This window comes from Fukomys damarensis, unplaced genomic scaffold (assembly GCF_012274545.1).
Source record: "Fukomys damarensis isolate Sample0158 unplaced genomic scaffold, DMR_v1.0_HiC HiC_scaffold_12, whole genome shotgun sequence".
Taxonomy (NCBI): Eukaryota; Metazoa; Chordata; class Mammalia; order Rodentia; family Bathyergidae; genus Fukomys; species Fukomys damarensis.
In genome coordinates, this window is record NW_022900924.1 from 50,392,912 (window position 1) to 50,409,050 (window position 16,139).

At 45.7% G+C, this 16,139-nt stretch overlaps 1 protein-coding gene across 2 annotated transcripts; it reads left to right on the forward strand.

Annotated features, from left to right (window-relative positions):
• The first annotated feature begins 2,426 nt into the window (after positions 1-2,426).
• Positions 2,427-6,441, forward strand: Rtp2 (receptor transporter protein 2). Of its 2 annotated transcripts, none has more exons than XM_010624556.2 (3): positions 2,427-2,518; positions 3,205-3,393; positions 5,878-6,441. In XM_010624556.2, exons 2-3 carry the CDS (start codon positions 3,236-3,238, stop codon positions 6,368-6,370), a joined length of 651 nt encoding a protein of 216 aa, XP_010622858.1. In that variant the 5' UTR covers positions 2,427-2,518; positions 3,205-3,235; the 3' UTR covers positions 6,371-6,441. The 2 variants fall into 2 exon arrangements, with proteins under 2 accessions (XP_010622858.1, XP_033618467.1); XM_033762576.1 differs by having other exon boundaries at positions 2,427-2,496; positions 3,202-3,393.
• Positions 6,442-16,139: the final 9,698 nt, after the last annotated feature.

A 16,139-nucleotide genomic window follows, 5' to 3' on the forward strand; every position in this document is an offset into this window, starting at 1 on the left:
TTTGAGACAGGGTCTCACTATGTAGTTGAGACTGACCTGGAACTCACTATGTAGCCCAGGCTGGTCTCGAACTCACAGCGATCCTCCTGCCTCAGCCTCCTGAGAGTACTGGGATTACAGGCATGCACCACCATGCCAGGCTCTCAACTCTTTCTCTTTAGGGTAAACATTCCAAATATTTTCTTCCCGCTCTGCTCTGCTCTTTGAAACTTAAGGCGCATCATCCTTACCTATGGTTACCCTTCTGTGCAGGAACACACTTGAACTTCTGGCTCCTATCAGCCATAGTTTAAAGTGGTAATGATTGCTTTCAGTGCAGGCCCCAGAGCCTTTGGGGGGTTGGGAAGCAAAGCACCTGGAATTTTGGCCCTGGGGTGCTGGCAGCAACAGCGGGTTTGTCACTTGCATTTACTCTGGCCTCTGCAGCTTGTAAATGAGCTGTGTGAACTCTTCCCTGGAAACTTGTGCAGCACCTTGGAGAGCTGTGAGCTGTACTGCTGTGTGAATCTCCCTGAGACTCCATTGTCTCCTCTCAGCCAAAGAGAGATGCTGCCTCAGAACATCTTTTGAAAAAGACTTTTGTGGGGAACCCCATGTTTGCCTGTAGCATTTTCTATGGTTCTTTGAATCGTGGCAACATAGTGAAGGTAGAAAATAACTTTCATTTTCCCTGGATTTGTTTCTTAATAATGAAATATCACTAGGCATGAACATACTTTAATTTTTTTGAGGAATTTGCCCTGGTGACCTGTGGGACAAATATCCCCACCAGAAACAGTGGCTGGCAATGACAGAGGCTCTTCCCACAGCTGCAGTGGGGGGTGGGAGGATATGTTCCCTCCAGACCGAGCGCAGGCATTGGCATCTCTGGGTAGAGGTAAATATGCGTCATTTCTAAAAGTTCCCAGGCGATTTCGATTCACCCACTTTTCCAGCTGTCCATTGCTTTGTCACTTCAGCCTCCACAGTGATGTTTCTCATGTTCTTCGAACAAGTAAACATTGACTAATGAAGAGTTTACAAAGGTATTTACTAACTCACAGCCCATGCCAATTCTCTTTGCAGGATACAGGGAACAGTATTTTGTTTTTTAAAAGAGTACAGAGTTATTGTTTTTAAAAATACCCCCTAGATTAAAGATAAGGCAGCGGTGTATGATAAAACTGTCAGTGTGTGATGGGCCTGCAGCTAGACTCATGTATTAGAAAGCTCGTGAATTGTGGGTTCTGGAATAATCCAGTCCCATTTCCAGAAAATTGAGCTAATTGTGCTTATTCATTGTATCACAACAAAGTTTTTTTCTTGAATGAAAACAGTGCTGTTGTACAGAAAGATGAATTGTACTGGTCTCTGCTTAGAGGGTTCCTATTCTAAATTAAACCCAATACTAACCCTAAGGGGATTGCATCATTGGAAAACACAACAAAACAAAGCAGATCAACCCTGATAATTCTTGCTCTCTTTTTGTTTTGCTTTCATTGTTATTTTTTCTTGGAATAGCAGTCTAAAACTTCTGTTTCGCTCTGTCACATAGCTCTAGGCCAGGCCCAGTCTCCTGTGGGCTTCGCTGACTTGGTCCCCTGGCCTGGTACGAGACTTCTGAGAGGGACCAGGGATTTAGCTCAGTAGCTCCTCCACCTGCCTTGCAAGTGCAAGGTCCTGAGTTCGATCCCTGGTATCAAAAAAAAAAAAAAAAAAAAACAAAAAAAGAAAAAAAAAAAAAAAAAAAAAAGAACTAAGAATCCACCATGATATGTGGCCTGAGGCCATGGGTGAATACTTCCCGTTTCCAAGCCTCCATTGCCTTAAATCAAAGTCAAGAGAGACTGATTCAGAAATAAAGAATTTAATAAAGAAATAATTGTGTGTGTGTTGATGCTGTAAATCTAAGCCATCCTTTAACTGTGGTAGGCAAGTTCTCTACCACTGAGCTACATCCCCATGGAGAAGTCAGATTTACAAAAATAAAAGGACCTTTCTAGAGCTATCTGTCAGTGGTTGTCATGTATATTTTTGTCCTTTCTCAGTTTTTCAGTGAAAGAACCCTGCTCCATTTCCGGTAAGGATTCAATGGCATCGTCCCTGATTTCACCCCACGCAAAAGCCACTTGGAAGCACACATCATGCCTGGAATACGGCAAGGAAAACTACTGGCTCCTAGCAACCCTTGTCCACTCCCTCACTCTGCGTCTGCATAAGAGGATGAGAGCTGGCAGAGGAACCTTACAGAGGTTTGGCAGAGACTGAGTAAGCAGCCGCCAGGCCTAGTCTTTTCCCTGCCCAAGACAGCTCCCTCCAGGGAACTGCTTTTCCCAGTATTATGCAAATTTGGATTGGAAGTTGCCTGTTGTCTCTGAAGTATTTAAATTGGGCATCAGGGAGCTGTGATTCCCTCATGTTGATTTGTAACAGCTGAGGCAGCCCCGACCCGCAGCTCAGAGCAAACTTTTTTTCTTCAGCAGCTGCTTTCCCAAGGCTTGGGACCAAGGAGTGAATGTGAGCACTAACTACCGACTCTGTGAGTTGGGAATTTTATTACCATGCTTTTTATGGGGTACTAAGTTTCTTTGTATCACACCACTCAGAGGTCTGGAGCAAAGGGACCACATGTTACTTGCTCTCAATCTGCAAGGGCTATGACTTCCATAGCACTGGGATAAACCAAGCAGTGGATTTAGGTCTGAGTCATGGATGAGCCACATAGAGGTTGGCCAGAACATAGACCAGGCAGCCTGCGCTTGGCTCTTCATAAGTGGGGGTCATAGCACATTAGAGGGTGTGGGAGTGGCAGGCTCAGGGTCTGTCTGTCCTTGTTTCTCCTTGCCTGCATAGGATGTCATAGCTATGCATATAGCATATAGCAGGAAGAAAGCCTACAAGAGCAGTAGAACAAAGCAAGGCCACTCCATCATCCTTGCCTCCTGGAGCCTGGAGGTCGGGGTGGAGGGTAGCCAGGGGCTGGGCTTCCATCCTGGCTTTCTAAACTTACCCGGTGGTGTCACTAGCCAACCTTGCTGCTGAAGCCTAGCTCAGGGCCCTGGAATGGCCTCTTGGGGCTTCCCTCTTACCCAGCCCTGACTCTTAGAGCCTTGCCTGGCTGCTATGGCAACAGGTTCCAAGGTGACAAAGGAGGGAGCTGAGTCAGACCATAGAAACTGAACTGCCCTGCACTCCCTGAATCTTTCTGTGTTCTCACTCCAGCAGAGTTCAGACTTCTGTCCCTGTCAGCAGGACCATGAGCCTGACCACTTGCGAGTGGAAAAAAGTGTTCTATGAGAAGATGGAGGTGGCAAAGCCAGCCGACAGCTGGGAGCTCATCGCGGACCCTAACCTCAAGGCCAGTGAGCTGGCTCCTGGCTGGAAGCAGTACGTGGAGCAGCATGCCTCCGGCAGGTGAGGGACCTGGGGCAGAGGACCCTGCGGGTAGCTGTGGGTCACAGCCATGGGGCACCTTGCAAGAAGAGACAGAATCTGGCTCTGTGTTCAGTCCTACTCTGTGTCAGCCCACAGAAGGCAGCAGAGAAAGGACAGCCAGGTGGGTCACAGAGGCCTTTGTTCTAAGCACAGCTATACCACAGACCCCCAGGGTGATTCTAGGAAGTGCTGTTCTCTCTTTGCTCTCCATACTCCACGTTAAATGAAGAGCAGTAGCATCTCTGAAGCCCCTTTGATCTCTGACATTTAAAGGGTGGTTAGAATGGACCATGGGGGCACCACTGGACCTCAGCCGAGGAGGTGGAAGGGTGGGTCCCGCTCTGGTCCTCAGTTTGTCCTTCAGTTAATTAAATGCAACTTGATTTGAATGCAGAGACAGCTACTAACCACACGTTATGTGCTAGGAACTAGCTTTATACCTATTTCTGTCAACTTTCCCTCTCTGGCTCTGAGCTTTTACATTTGCAAAATGAGGGGTTAGCTTTTGATAATCAGTGCAATCTCTTCCAACTATCTTATCTCTGAGTCAGTGACCTAATGTGTAGCTCTGGTCAAGACAACTCCTAGGTTCTTAGGCTCAGGGTCTCCTCTTGAAGGAGACATGTCCTTTCACAGCCTCATACCTCTTCACCTTTTAGTCTGATTGGGGATGGGGACCACAACATCCCTGGCCCAAACTGCCTTAGGCTCACACATAGGGTCAACACAGTCCAAGTCCTTGTATCTTGGATTCACGGGAAGCCAATGGGTTGGATATGTGGACAGAACTTGGACAGAGCCTCCCCTGTTGACACACATGTGCATGTGAAGCCCCTCATCACAGGAAGGTGCTGAGGGTGGGAAAGGGAGGCAGGCAGGCAGTGATGGCCAGTCCGCTGAGCCTGTCTTAACAAAATCCAATTCATATTCACCCAAGAAGCATCTGTTGGGCACCAGCCATGCACTGGACACTGGTGTGCTTCTGCCTAGGTGTGTGAACGTGATGGCTCTTTCCCTCTTAATGCTTCCTTCTCCTTTGAATAAAACAAGGGGTCACGAGCTGATTCTTAAAATCTCCCCTCACACAGGTCTGGTTGGAGGGAGGAGAAGCAGCTCTGGATTGGCTCATTTAGAAAAGTGCAGAGGAGACTGAACATGGGAAGCACCTCAGCTGCCTGGAGGAGGAGTTGCAAATGGCTGGGCCCAAGGGCAACAGGGCTTATGGCTCCTCTTGCTCCCGAGCTCATTTTAGCCCCAGCTGGCCTCACGGGGCTAGAGAGCTGCCGTCCCTCTGCACACTCCACCTTTAAGCCATTGGATGCATTAACCCTGGTGCTGTGCCTCAGGGCTCACCAGGGCCTCTGCCCTGCTAGTCTTGCCTGGGTGGTGCTGGGTCCTCTTCTGTGCACACACTGCAGTGGCTCTATAGGGCCAGGGGTGGCTTGGCTTCCTGTCTGTCCACAGCCTGGTCTGAGTAGCGCTTGGCATAAGGCAAAATGTGGAAGGCTTCCATGGGATCAGTCTAGTTCCTCATTAGAAGCCCTCTGAGGCCTGGAAAGAGCCAGTGAAGAAGGCACAGTCAGCCCCCCAGTGGACACTCAACTGCCTCGTTCGTTTGTGGTGGGGACCTGGAGGAAGTTCATCTGTGGGAAAGGCAGCAGGTGCTCCATCACTAAGTGAGAACAAGCACCAGGACAGGAAGGGTGAGCTCCGCTAAAGGAACCACAGGCCTCCTCCCTCCCTCTGGGCTTCCTGAGGCTGGGGCCCCAGGGCCAGGTTACACATAGGTGTGTGTGTGTGTGTGTGTGTGTGTGTGTGTGTGTGTGTGTGTGTGTTTGTGTGTGTGTGTGTGTGGTGTTCTGGTCTGCATTGCAGGGCTGGCGTGGGATCTTGGGATGACTTGTTAAGGGACAGGGGAGCACTCTTTGTGAAGCTGCATAGACCAATCTTTGCTGTCCCTCCCTGGGTCAGTCCGTCACCGCCGCTGGAGTTTATTGAGGACCTGCAGCTGCCAGTGCCTGTGCTTGGCATCTCTTCTGAGAGCAGGGCATCTGTGTGAGTCAGGCAGTGTGGTCCCCCCTCTTAAGAGAGTACAGCGGCAGGAGGTCTGAGAGGAGAGAAGGACTTCTACGGGACCCTGCCACACTACACTCCACAGACAGGCAGTGAGGTTGGAGGAGCGCTGATGTGCGTGGTGCAGGCCGCATGCCCCGAGTGCAGGAACCTGGGTCTGCAGCGGGGGTTACAGGAGGCTGGGGCACAGCATGCTGGATGCAGGAGGGCTCCAGTAGGAGGCTGTAAGGATGGTGCCCTGGCCCCAAGGGTATTCACTGGGAGGGGGCTGCAGCTGGGGGCTTCAGAATCCTAATGAACCCATAGGGCAGTAAACACAGGCCCTCCTGCCTGGGCTCTCCAGGGGGAATCGCTGGGGGCCACTCTCTCCAGTCCTTCTCCACCCCGCAGGTTCCACTGCTCCTGGTGCTGGCACACCTGGCAGTCGGCCAACGTGGTCATCCTCTTCCACATGTACCTGGACCCTGCCCTGAGGATCGGCTCAGTGCGCATGCGCGTCTTCAAGCAGCTGTGCTACGAGTGCGGCTCGGCGCGGCTGGACGAGGCGAGCATGCTGGAGGAGAACATCGAGAGCCTGGTGGACAACCTCATCAGCAGCCTGCGCGAGCAGTGCTACGGGGAGGACGGCGGCCAGTACCGCATCCACGTGGCCAGCCGCCCAGACCGCGGGCCACACCGCGGCGAGTTCTGCGAGGCCTGCCAGGAAGGCATCGTGCACTGGAAGCCCAGCGAGAAGCTGCTGGAGGAGGAGGCCGACGCGTCCAAGCAGAAGGCTCGGTTGGGCTACAACTTCTTCTCGTTTCGCTGGTGCATCTTGTGGGGCGCCCTGTGCCTGCTCTTGGCCTACCTGCAGTTCTCCTTCCGCAGCCCCACTTTCCTTTAGGGGGTGGCGCTCGGGGCTGGGGCTGGGACTGGGGCGGGGTGGCGGGGTGGAGAGCAGGGAGGACACAGTGTGGTCCTGATGCTGTTGGAGTCAGGCTAGGGCCCGGGACGCTCAGCCAGCTCTCCTGACCTCGGATTGGGCCTCTGTAGAGGGAGAGGCCGGCCGCACTGAATAGTCCCTGGAGTAACTGTGCAGTAATGGGAGGAAGGGACGGAATGAGGAAAGGAGGCTCGGAACCTGCGAGTCGGGCATTAGTAGGAAGTGCACGGGCGGCACCCTTCTTCCTTCCCTCCCTCCTCTTCCGCCCCTAGCCCTCCTTTTGCTTTATTTCGCTATCCTCTGCCCTATCACAAGTTAATATTTGGTTAGGCGCCGCCTGGCCCTGACTCGGGCGCACCTTCTCTGTGTGTCCTGCCCCGGACGTCTTTGGCACCCAGGGCACAGGGGCAAATTCACCTGGTCTCGCTCAGGGGGAGTCTGCCCCCACCATGCTGAGGTGCTCTGGGTTTTACTCTGGTGTCAGGGCTTGCTCGGCTGGGATTGTCCGGAGCCGTACTGTCTAATACATTTGCCCCCGGCCATATGTGGCTATTTCCAATTCGATTCATTAAAATGAAATCAAACAGGAGATTCAGCTTCTCAGGGATGCCAGGCGCATCCCGGCTCACGCAGAGTGCATGCCCCACGGGGCCATTGCTCAACTGCAGTGGCGGCTGGGGAGAAGAGTGGAGGAGTCCGGAAAGGCTCTCGAGGCCTCCAGAGGTCTGTCTGCCCTTTGGATCCGCCACTCTGGGGTCTCAAGGCCATACGAAGGGACAGGACTGCGACGAAGCGCTGCCAAACAGCGTCTCTTACCGAAGTCGTGGGTCTGGGGCCAGACTGCCAGGTCTATGCCCTGAGGGAAGTGAGTGACTTATCCTGGAAGCTGGGGGAGCAGCGGTGAGGCTGTGAGTGGAGAGGGGAAGAGGCGCAGGACATGGGCCCCGGAGGAAGGGGGCTGAGTAAGTGAGGAGGGGTGGGGGCTGAGGAAACTTCCGGAAGAGAACACGTCTGCTTCTTCTCTGTCAGCTTCTCTGTGTCTTTCTCGTAGTTATCTAGAAAGACCCTTTGCTGGCTCCATATTGTCCTCTAACGATTGCTATGTGATTGAAACAAAAATTCAAAGTCAAGTTTCTTAGAGAGGAGTAGATTACATTTATCTCCATCTCTTATTCCTCCCTTAATCCATGGAAATTGCATTTCTGTGTTTTCAAAGTTACCACCCCAATCCCCGTTGCCCGACCGTTGGCTATTTTTCTGTGCCGTGATGTTGTCTGCTGCATTTCATACTCCGCAAGGAATCCAGGATAGCACCTGCTTCTCTGTCTTGGGCTTCTCTTCCCTCTGCACCTTCACCTCGCCTCGTGCGTTGTGAGCTCAAGGTTTCTGGGATTCTCTTCTTGCTTTGCTCATCTTCCCTCGGGAACATACCCACAGACACCCTAGGTTTTCATTGCCCGGAAGCTCCTGGTCTTCACAGCTCTGCAAAGCACTCACACTGAGCCCTTTGAACAGGCCGCCGAAGGGCCTCTCAAAAGCACCGTGGCCGAAGTGGCCCTCCTCAAGTGGCCACTGTACCTGCCATCGGTTTCTCAGTGATCCAGGTGTCATCCTCTGACCCCCCTTCACCGCCCCATCCTCCTCTGCACTAGTCTGTCACGATGTTCCATGACCCATCTATGTTCCTCCCAACTACCTCAGGGATAGAGCTCCTTTTTTCCATTCCCACGCTCTACTGCCCAGACTTGCTCATTTGGAGTCTCTTGTTCCCTACTGAGCTTCAGATTTGTAGTCTCTCCCCTTCCAATGCCCCTCTGCTACTGGTCAGGGGTATGATTTTGTAATCACACAATATGATCAGTACATTCCCCTAGTTAGACTCCTCTGTGCTCCCTCCTGCTCAGGGATGAAATATAGCCTCATGAGCCAGGAATACCTCATTTCCCAGATCAGAATAGTATGTTGCATTCATTGAGAAGGAGCTCCATCAACGTTCGCTATTATAATCTGTTACTACTTGTGATGCTTCCCTAAACACTATCTGTGCCTTGTCTCACTTAATACTGGAAGTAACCCTTTGAGGAAGGTAGCATTGTTATCCCTACTCTGTTGTCAATGCTTAGAGAGGTTGAGAAACTGCTTCACAATGACCCAGGTAATGAGTCACGGTGAGGTAAAAATCAAGACAATCTCTGACTCTAGAGCTCACATTCTCAGTCACTGTGCTGTACCGGCCCTGGGATCAAGTCCTATGTTCTTCCCATTCTGTTGTGCTCCAGCTGCTTTTGCAAAGCTTCAGCTGGCTTTCAAAGGTTTTCCTTTGGCCTTAGCTTGAGCGTGAGCTCCCTGGTGACACTGTCCTTCAGAGCACATGTTAGGAGCTCACCACCTCTGCTGCTGTCCTTTCCTTGTCGTACCACCCGTGCTTGTGTGCATGGGTCTGCCTGTCATTGTCAGCTGCTATTCATTTTTCCATCCCTGACACAGAACAACTGTTTAATCAAAATGGTTCACTGGCTACATTCTTTTTTTTTTTTTCCTCATTGAGTTTATTGGTACATTTTAGGTATACAGGACAGTTACATTTATCATTGGGACCTTATACCTTTACACGACAGGTCGTAGTTCTCATTTTTTTCCCCTTGTCCCTGCCCTCCCTTCACCCCTCCTCCCTCCCCCCACAAACACTTCATTTCCATTTTTTCATTTTCTCATATTTTTTTCTTTCCCCTTATTAGCTTTCCCCTACCCTTCCCACTTTCCTTACGCTGTTAGCCCCTTCCTATTTCACATTGTCCATTATATCATTAGGATGTTATGTACTACTATAGTTTATTTACACCAGAGAAACTATTTGGTATTTACACATGTGTGACTTATTTATTTCACTTAGGAGTTTATCCTCAATATGTATCCATTTTCCTATGAATGAATCTAATTTCTCATTCTTTATGGCTGAGTAATATTCCATTTTATAGAAAAACCACAACTTCTTTCACTGGCTACATTCTTGCCACACACCACTTTACCTCAAGATCCTGTACATTTCATGTACTGAGTCCCCCAGTTTGGAGGAGATCTTGATTTTTTTTTCTACTTAATAACCCACTGCAGCCAGGCATAGTGAGGCACAGTTGTAATCCCAGCACTTGGGAGATGGAGGCAGGAGGAAGACTTTGAGTTCAAGACCAGCCTGGACAACACAGTGAGACCCTGTCTCAAAAACCCAAAATATAGTAATGGTAGTAGTAGTAGTAGTAGCAGTAGTAGTACTAACCCATTTCTTAGATACTGCCATGAGTAACATTGATAGACAGGAAAGGAGGAGCCCAGACTGCCCAATAATAAAGAATTAAGACAGAGGTACATGACAAATACTGAAAATCAGTTCAGATACTAGGCGAGAACCAGAGCATAGAGTTAATTTACCAACATTTCAAGGACAGCTGAATTTAATGTCTGAAGACAGCGAGGGAGTTGGGATTCTAGAAAACTAGAAATAGAGATGTCTGAGACACATGTGAAAATGGCCTGTCAGAAGAGGTTGTAAGAAGTTTGTAATACTGGATGTTAGATGAACTCACCGTAAATGTACCTTTGTTGCTGGAAAATGGAATGAATATTTGTGCCAGTGTGATCTGCTTGTATTTCTGTATATATCCTGTAACCATCTCTGTGTGGTAGGTTTTCAAAGAAGGTACTATTTTGAAAACACCCTTGTGTGTCTTTGTGCTGATTTCACAGCATGGAGCGAGTAAGTGTGGTGTTCTCTGATTGCTCATTGACTGTGGTTTGTACAGTACCTGATGAAAAGGAAAGTAAGGCGCGGAGGGGTGCTGTGCTGGGACTCCAGAAATCTGAGTTCCAGTCTCACAATCTGATGCAATGAGTCAGGACAAACCATTACCACGCTTGGAAAAGCAGGGTATGGTGTATGTTCTGGGGAATGCAACTGTCTTATTTTCATTTTCATCCACAATTCAAGATTTATATACCCTGCTATGTTTTATTCTTAGCCTTTTCTAGTTTCAGGATCCAAAATGTAATTAGAAATAGCCCCTGATGGGCAGGTGCGGGTGGTGAGCAGGGGGGAATTCGAAGTGTGTTAATCAGTGCAGTGCTAGGGAAAGAGAAAAGCTGAGTCTGACTTGGGGACTGGTGTTAGGCATGGTTTTTTGAGAAAGGTCCAGAAGGCACGTTCTGAAAGATGTAGAAGTAGGTCTGGAAGGCATTGACAGGGAATGATGTGCATCCCAGAACAAGTGAAGAAAAAGGAGGACATAGAGGCAAAACCCGTTTTAAGTTCAAGAAGCAGGAAGTGACCAAGCACCAGAAGAAGGCAGGAGATGGAGTTAGAGGAAGGGCTTTGAGAGTCTGGGAGTGTTGGCTAGAAATAGAGCCAAAGAAAAAAAGTAAGCTGGGTTTGGGTGAAAACAACTTCCTTAGCTTAAGTAAGGGGTAAAATTGTACGGTTTGCAGGGCGAATTTTGATTTATAATCGATTTTTATTATTTTAATAATTTTTCTTTAAAAACAAAAAGCACCAAACAACTATACCCTCATTCCTTCTACAGACATTTTAACGCCTGTGTGCCATGCAGTAGGCAGTACATATGCACAGAAGGAAGCATTCGGTTCTTCCTCTCATCCCCTCCTCTCTCCATTCATCTTTGTACTTCACTCAAGCAGCTGAGAGTAGCCTCAGTTCTCATGTTTAAGTACAGGAAAAAACCATCTCTTCAAGTGCACAGTAATTCGAGCTGCAAATAATAAAGCTAATAACTTTAGTCAAATACCACAGAAAGTTTTATTTTATGTCATGGTGAAAATTAGGTCAGTTAACTAACACTCAGTACAACGAGGCAGTTGTTTACGTATGTTAAATTCAACCAGAAAACCTTATATGTGACTTTCCTTTCTTTGTGTAATAAAAAATGAATTAATTCTTTAAGGATTCAAATGCACACATCGGTATATATTCATACATATTATATATATAGTAGGTTCTTTAAGAAACATGCAATGTTCCAAATAGAACAAAATATATGACAACTTTAAAAAATGCTTTTAAAGTTAAAAAATATTTACATGTATTTATGAGGAATGATGTGATTTTTTTTGGTTTGTTTGTTTTTGGTACTGGGGATCGAGCTCAGGTCCTTGTGCTTGCAAGGCAGGCAGCGGAACCACTGTGCTAAATCCCCAGCCCAGCAATGTGAGGTTTTGATCCATGCATATAGGTAACCATCAACTCAGGACAATTAACATACACATTTCCTTAAGCTTTTATCATTTCTTTATGTTGAGTCCATTCAAAATCCGCTTTCTCACTCTTTTGAAGTGTGGAGTTTGTTATTGGATAATAGCATTCGACTCTGTATGTCTAAACACGTGTGTGAATTCGTCAAGCTGTAGATGCACAAGATGGGGAGGAAGAAAGCAGACCCTAATGCTTAGGAGCTGAGCTGGTGCTCACAGTCACAACGCTCTCTCGCTGAACATAAACAGTGCCATGGAACACCAGACTCACTCAGGGCCATCTGGAATGGTGCTAGAGCAAAGCCGGCCCAGAGCACTCTGTAATGATAGCCAAATATAGACATAAACATTGTCTGGACCATAGACATGACTAGAAGTCCCCCTCTCCTGGCCACTGTGGGTGATGGCTACTTCTTCACCAAGCACAGCTGTAGCCTTGTTGTCTTCCTCCTATGGTTAGCGTCAGCTCGACTGAACCCTCCCCAGATCACAGTATGTCCTGTCTAACACCTTCCCAGTGAGACTCTGTGTGCTTCTTATTGGGCACCCTTGGCCTTTACAGAATCAAAAGAATTTTGTTCAGTGACACATGTGTCCCTGGTGGCTTTTGACCGATGACATTGACAAATGGATGGCATATCTTTCCTTTCAGCATCTGTGAGGCACTCAGATGCCTGGAAGAAATCAAGCAAAGTAAAACAAAAGCATGCAAAATGCCCCTCCCCTTTCTGGCTGTATGTATTTAACTAAGAAATTTAAACAAAAATGTTAATCAAAATAAAATAAAATTTAAGTGCAAAATTTAAAAATTATGCATTCAATCTTTGGATTAAAAATGAAATAAGATATATTTGCAACAGATTGGAAATTAAAGAGAAGGAAAACTCTGTATATAAAAATTATTTCAGGCTGGGTAAGTTGGTGTACACTACCATCCTAGCTTCTTGGGAGGCTGGGGCAGGAAGATTGCAAGTTCAAGAGTGAGTTCAAGGCCAACCTAGACTACATTTTGAGACCTTGTCTCAAAATGAAATCTAAAAAGATAAGAGTTGGAGGTACACCTCAGTGCTGGAGAGCTTACCTTGTATTCACAAGGCCCTGAGTTCTATCTCTAGTATGTCAGAAGGAAAACAATTGTATTCATGCTTTTTGAATTTTTAAAAATTAATTTTATAGTATTTTTAGATTTTTAAAAGTTATTTTTCCTATGGAATGGTATGCAACAAATCTTGATTGCACTCATGATTGTCTTTGCATTTTTAGAAAGTGTATTTTCACCCATATTCTTACTGCTTTTCAAGGCAGCTATTAGGCTATTATTATTATTATTATTATTATTATTATTATTATTGTTACTATTATTTTGGTATTGGTAAGTGGTAGGAAATGTAATATTGTTTTTCCTCACCAACCTGGATTTCCAATATTTAAAATAACTTAGAATTTAATAATTACATTCACAAACTAATACTGTATATAACTCATGCTTTCTTTTCCAAGAATTTTAGTAGACATATATGTTATTTTCCACAATATTAACAAGAAATTTCAGAACCAATGTTTTTAAGGAATTGTTTTTTGAGATCAGCTCTTGCAACATTGCCCAAGCTGAATTTCCACTCCCAGCTTCAAGTGACCCTCCCTCCTCATCCTCCCAGGTAACTGGAACACCAGGTCTTGGCCTTCTCCCCTAGTTAGAAATCAGCTTTTTACATTTTATAGGTTTGTTTTGTCCTTGTGATTTTTATACCAGCCCATTTCACTTCTAACTTCTTTGTTTTGATTTGATTTCTTCCTTGCATTTGAAGTACTTGAGTGAGTGATATGTTTGGGGCAGCATATAGATGATACACCTCCCAGGCTTGATTTACTGTTGCTGTTCCTCATTAAAAAAAAAAAAATAGCTTGGCTAATATTGCATTCTATGAGCACAATTTTTAATTTTTTTCCTCTCAAAAGTATGGAGATATTATATCAGTATTTTCTGGAATTTATTTTGGCAGAGAAACATTCTAGTATCAACCTAATGCCTTTTACCTTTGATATCATCTGATGTAATGTAAAAAAAATAAAAATTGATGCGGTGGCCTCACAAACCTTGTTGAGAATGTAAGCTAGAAAGTTCCTGAGATTTTGTTGTTGTTTCCCTTTTTGCTGCAGTAAACTTGTTCTAAGAGACAGGAAGTCATTTATTCTGATCCTTTAGATTGTTTTCGTGTGTTTGAGGTATAATTTTTTCATGCTCCTAATGACTTTTCTCTGCTGATTTTTATAGTAGGGAAACTGGGATCCTTTGGAGAGTGTGATGCCTCTTCAAATTACTCAGTGTCAGACACAGGGAGAAGTAAATCCCCTTCATTCCCTGAAGTATTCTTTGCTAGGGGACAGATCATTTCTTTTCCAGGATTTGTTGTGAATCAGGTTGTAGGATCCAGGTTTTCTCATCAACTGGCATGAAAACCCCTAGTAGGAGTCGATCTTAGCAGTATGGTTCCTATTTCATACACATTTAATGAAGAAATTAATGCAGTGATCAAATGCTTCCTGTGTGGGGACCTGAAATAGTTTCAAAAATAGGATCAAGGTTTGTTTCTGTCAACTGTCTTTCTACCTGTCTTCATCTCCAGATCCTATCAGAGAATATAGGGGAAAGAAATAAACACACATGTTTCCTGTTCTTTGCTCTCAATACAACACAGAACTTCCATGACTTGGTTATCAAAATATGCAGAGTTTTCTCCCCATCAGTTGATTTTCTGAAAGGTTCTGCAGCAGCTTCTTCAGTGAGCACCAGTTGGGGGTCCTCTGATCTGAAACTGTCTGTCTGGTGATGGTGTCAGATCTCAATGATGAAAAGCTCAGTGTTTCAGGGCTGCCTCACTCAATACCAACAACAAGCCACAGTCTGGGCTTCTGATGGACTGGCCAAGGACTGGAGTTCCCACAAGCCCTCATTGGGTACAATCTGTTTGTTAGAATGGCTCTCAGAACTCAGGGAAATACTTTCCTTATGTTTACTCATTTATTATAAAGTGTAGGACAAAGGTTGCAGATAAACATCCAGTTGGATGAGATTCATAGAATAAGGCATGTGGGGAGACCATGGAGTTTCCACAGCCTCTTCAGGTATGGGAACCGCCCTGCGTTCATCTGTCTACAGCTCTCTGAACTCATTATTTGGGGTTTCATGGAGCTTCATTTTGTAGACAAGAGTGGTTAAGTAACTGGCCTTTTTTCTTCCTTGGGGTTTCAAGGATGGTCCTTAAAGTTCCCACCCACAATCATGCTTCGGTCTTTCCAGTAAGGAGCCTGGTCCTGAAGTTATTTAAGGTCCTTTAATCACAAGAAATCTCATTAGCATATCAAAGACATACTTAGCACTGTAGACATTCAAGGATGTGAGGAGATCCATGTCAGAGAATAAGAGAGAATTCCAAATGTATATATTTCACAGCATCAAACCATGCCATTCCAAGGTCAGGAATACTAGGGCTCTTAGGCTAGGGTGGGGGAATAGTCTTTTCTGCTTAATTCTAGGATGGGATTTCCCTCTGCATTTGAACACCCACAGAAGGGTCCACGCCCCATCCTATCATGACTGCCACTGTACTGTACCTTATAATTTCTAACTTCTGAGTGTTATGGAAGGAATTGGCAAGTGACACACAGACAGGCAGCAGAATGGAAGTGAAATAACAAACGTTTACTCCATCAATGGGGATCGATCACACCTAAAGGCAGTGCCCTGATCAGCCCAGTACTGGGCTACAACTCCCCCTTTTATAGGGTTTATATCCTTGATCTCATTCAGGTGGTTATATTTTATTTTCACAGTTCACATTGCTGATGTTCAAAACATGATGAGGCAGTTGAATTTCAACCCAGATGTAGCACTTCTTTGGTAGGGGAGGTTAACCTTTAAAACTCATTTAGTTATCTATTCTAGCCAAAGGGAAGTGGGTGTGTTTGGTAAGCAAAGCTAGTAATGGTTCTTTTCATTTACAAAGCTTTTGAGGGAGACTAGATGCCTCCAGTGTCAGTTAATTCTGAACTAAACAGAGCAAAGGGCAGAAGTTACCTTACATTGTGACATTTCGTAGGGTTTTTGCTACTAAAGTGTTCTCTGTCATCAAGAATGTTGCTATTGAGCCTCCGATTTCCAGAAAATATGAATCTTCTTTTTTTTTTTTACTTCTAAGGGGAATTTGGAAAGTTTGGAAGCTTTGAACATTAGATGAATGGCCTGTGTTTATCATCTTGAACCTGATGTTCCTACTTTTAATTTTCATTTAAAAACCTCCTGTACACTAATTTACAACTTCACTAGAACAAGATGATTACAAATAATTGCTATAGACTTCAAAGCATTTAGATAATCTTTAAATAATCATTTTAAAAATTAGTATTTTGTATTCATATGTCTCTGACAAAGAGTTCTTTTTTTTTTTTTTTTTTTTTTTTTTTTTTTTGT

Coding starts and splice junctions, on each gene's coding strand:
- Rtp2 (XM_010624556.2), top strand. CDS start 3,236: ATGAGCCTGACCACTTGCGAGTGGAAAAAAGTGTTCTATGAGAAGATG. Junction 3,394..5,877: donor GAGCAGCATGCCTCCGGCAG/GTGAGGGACCTG, acceptor TCCACCCCGCAG/GTTCCACTGCTCCTGGTGCT.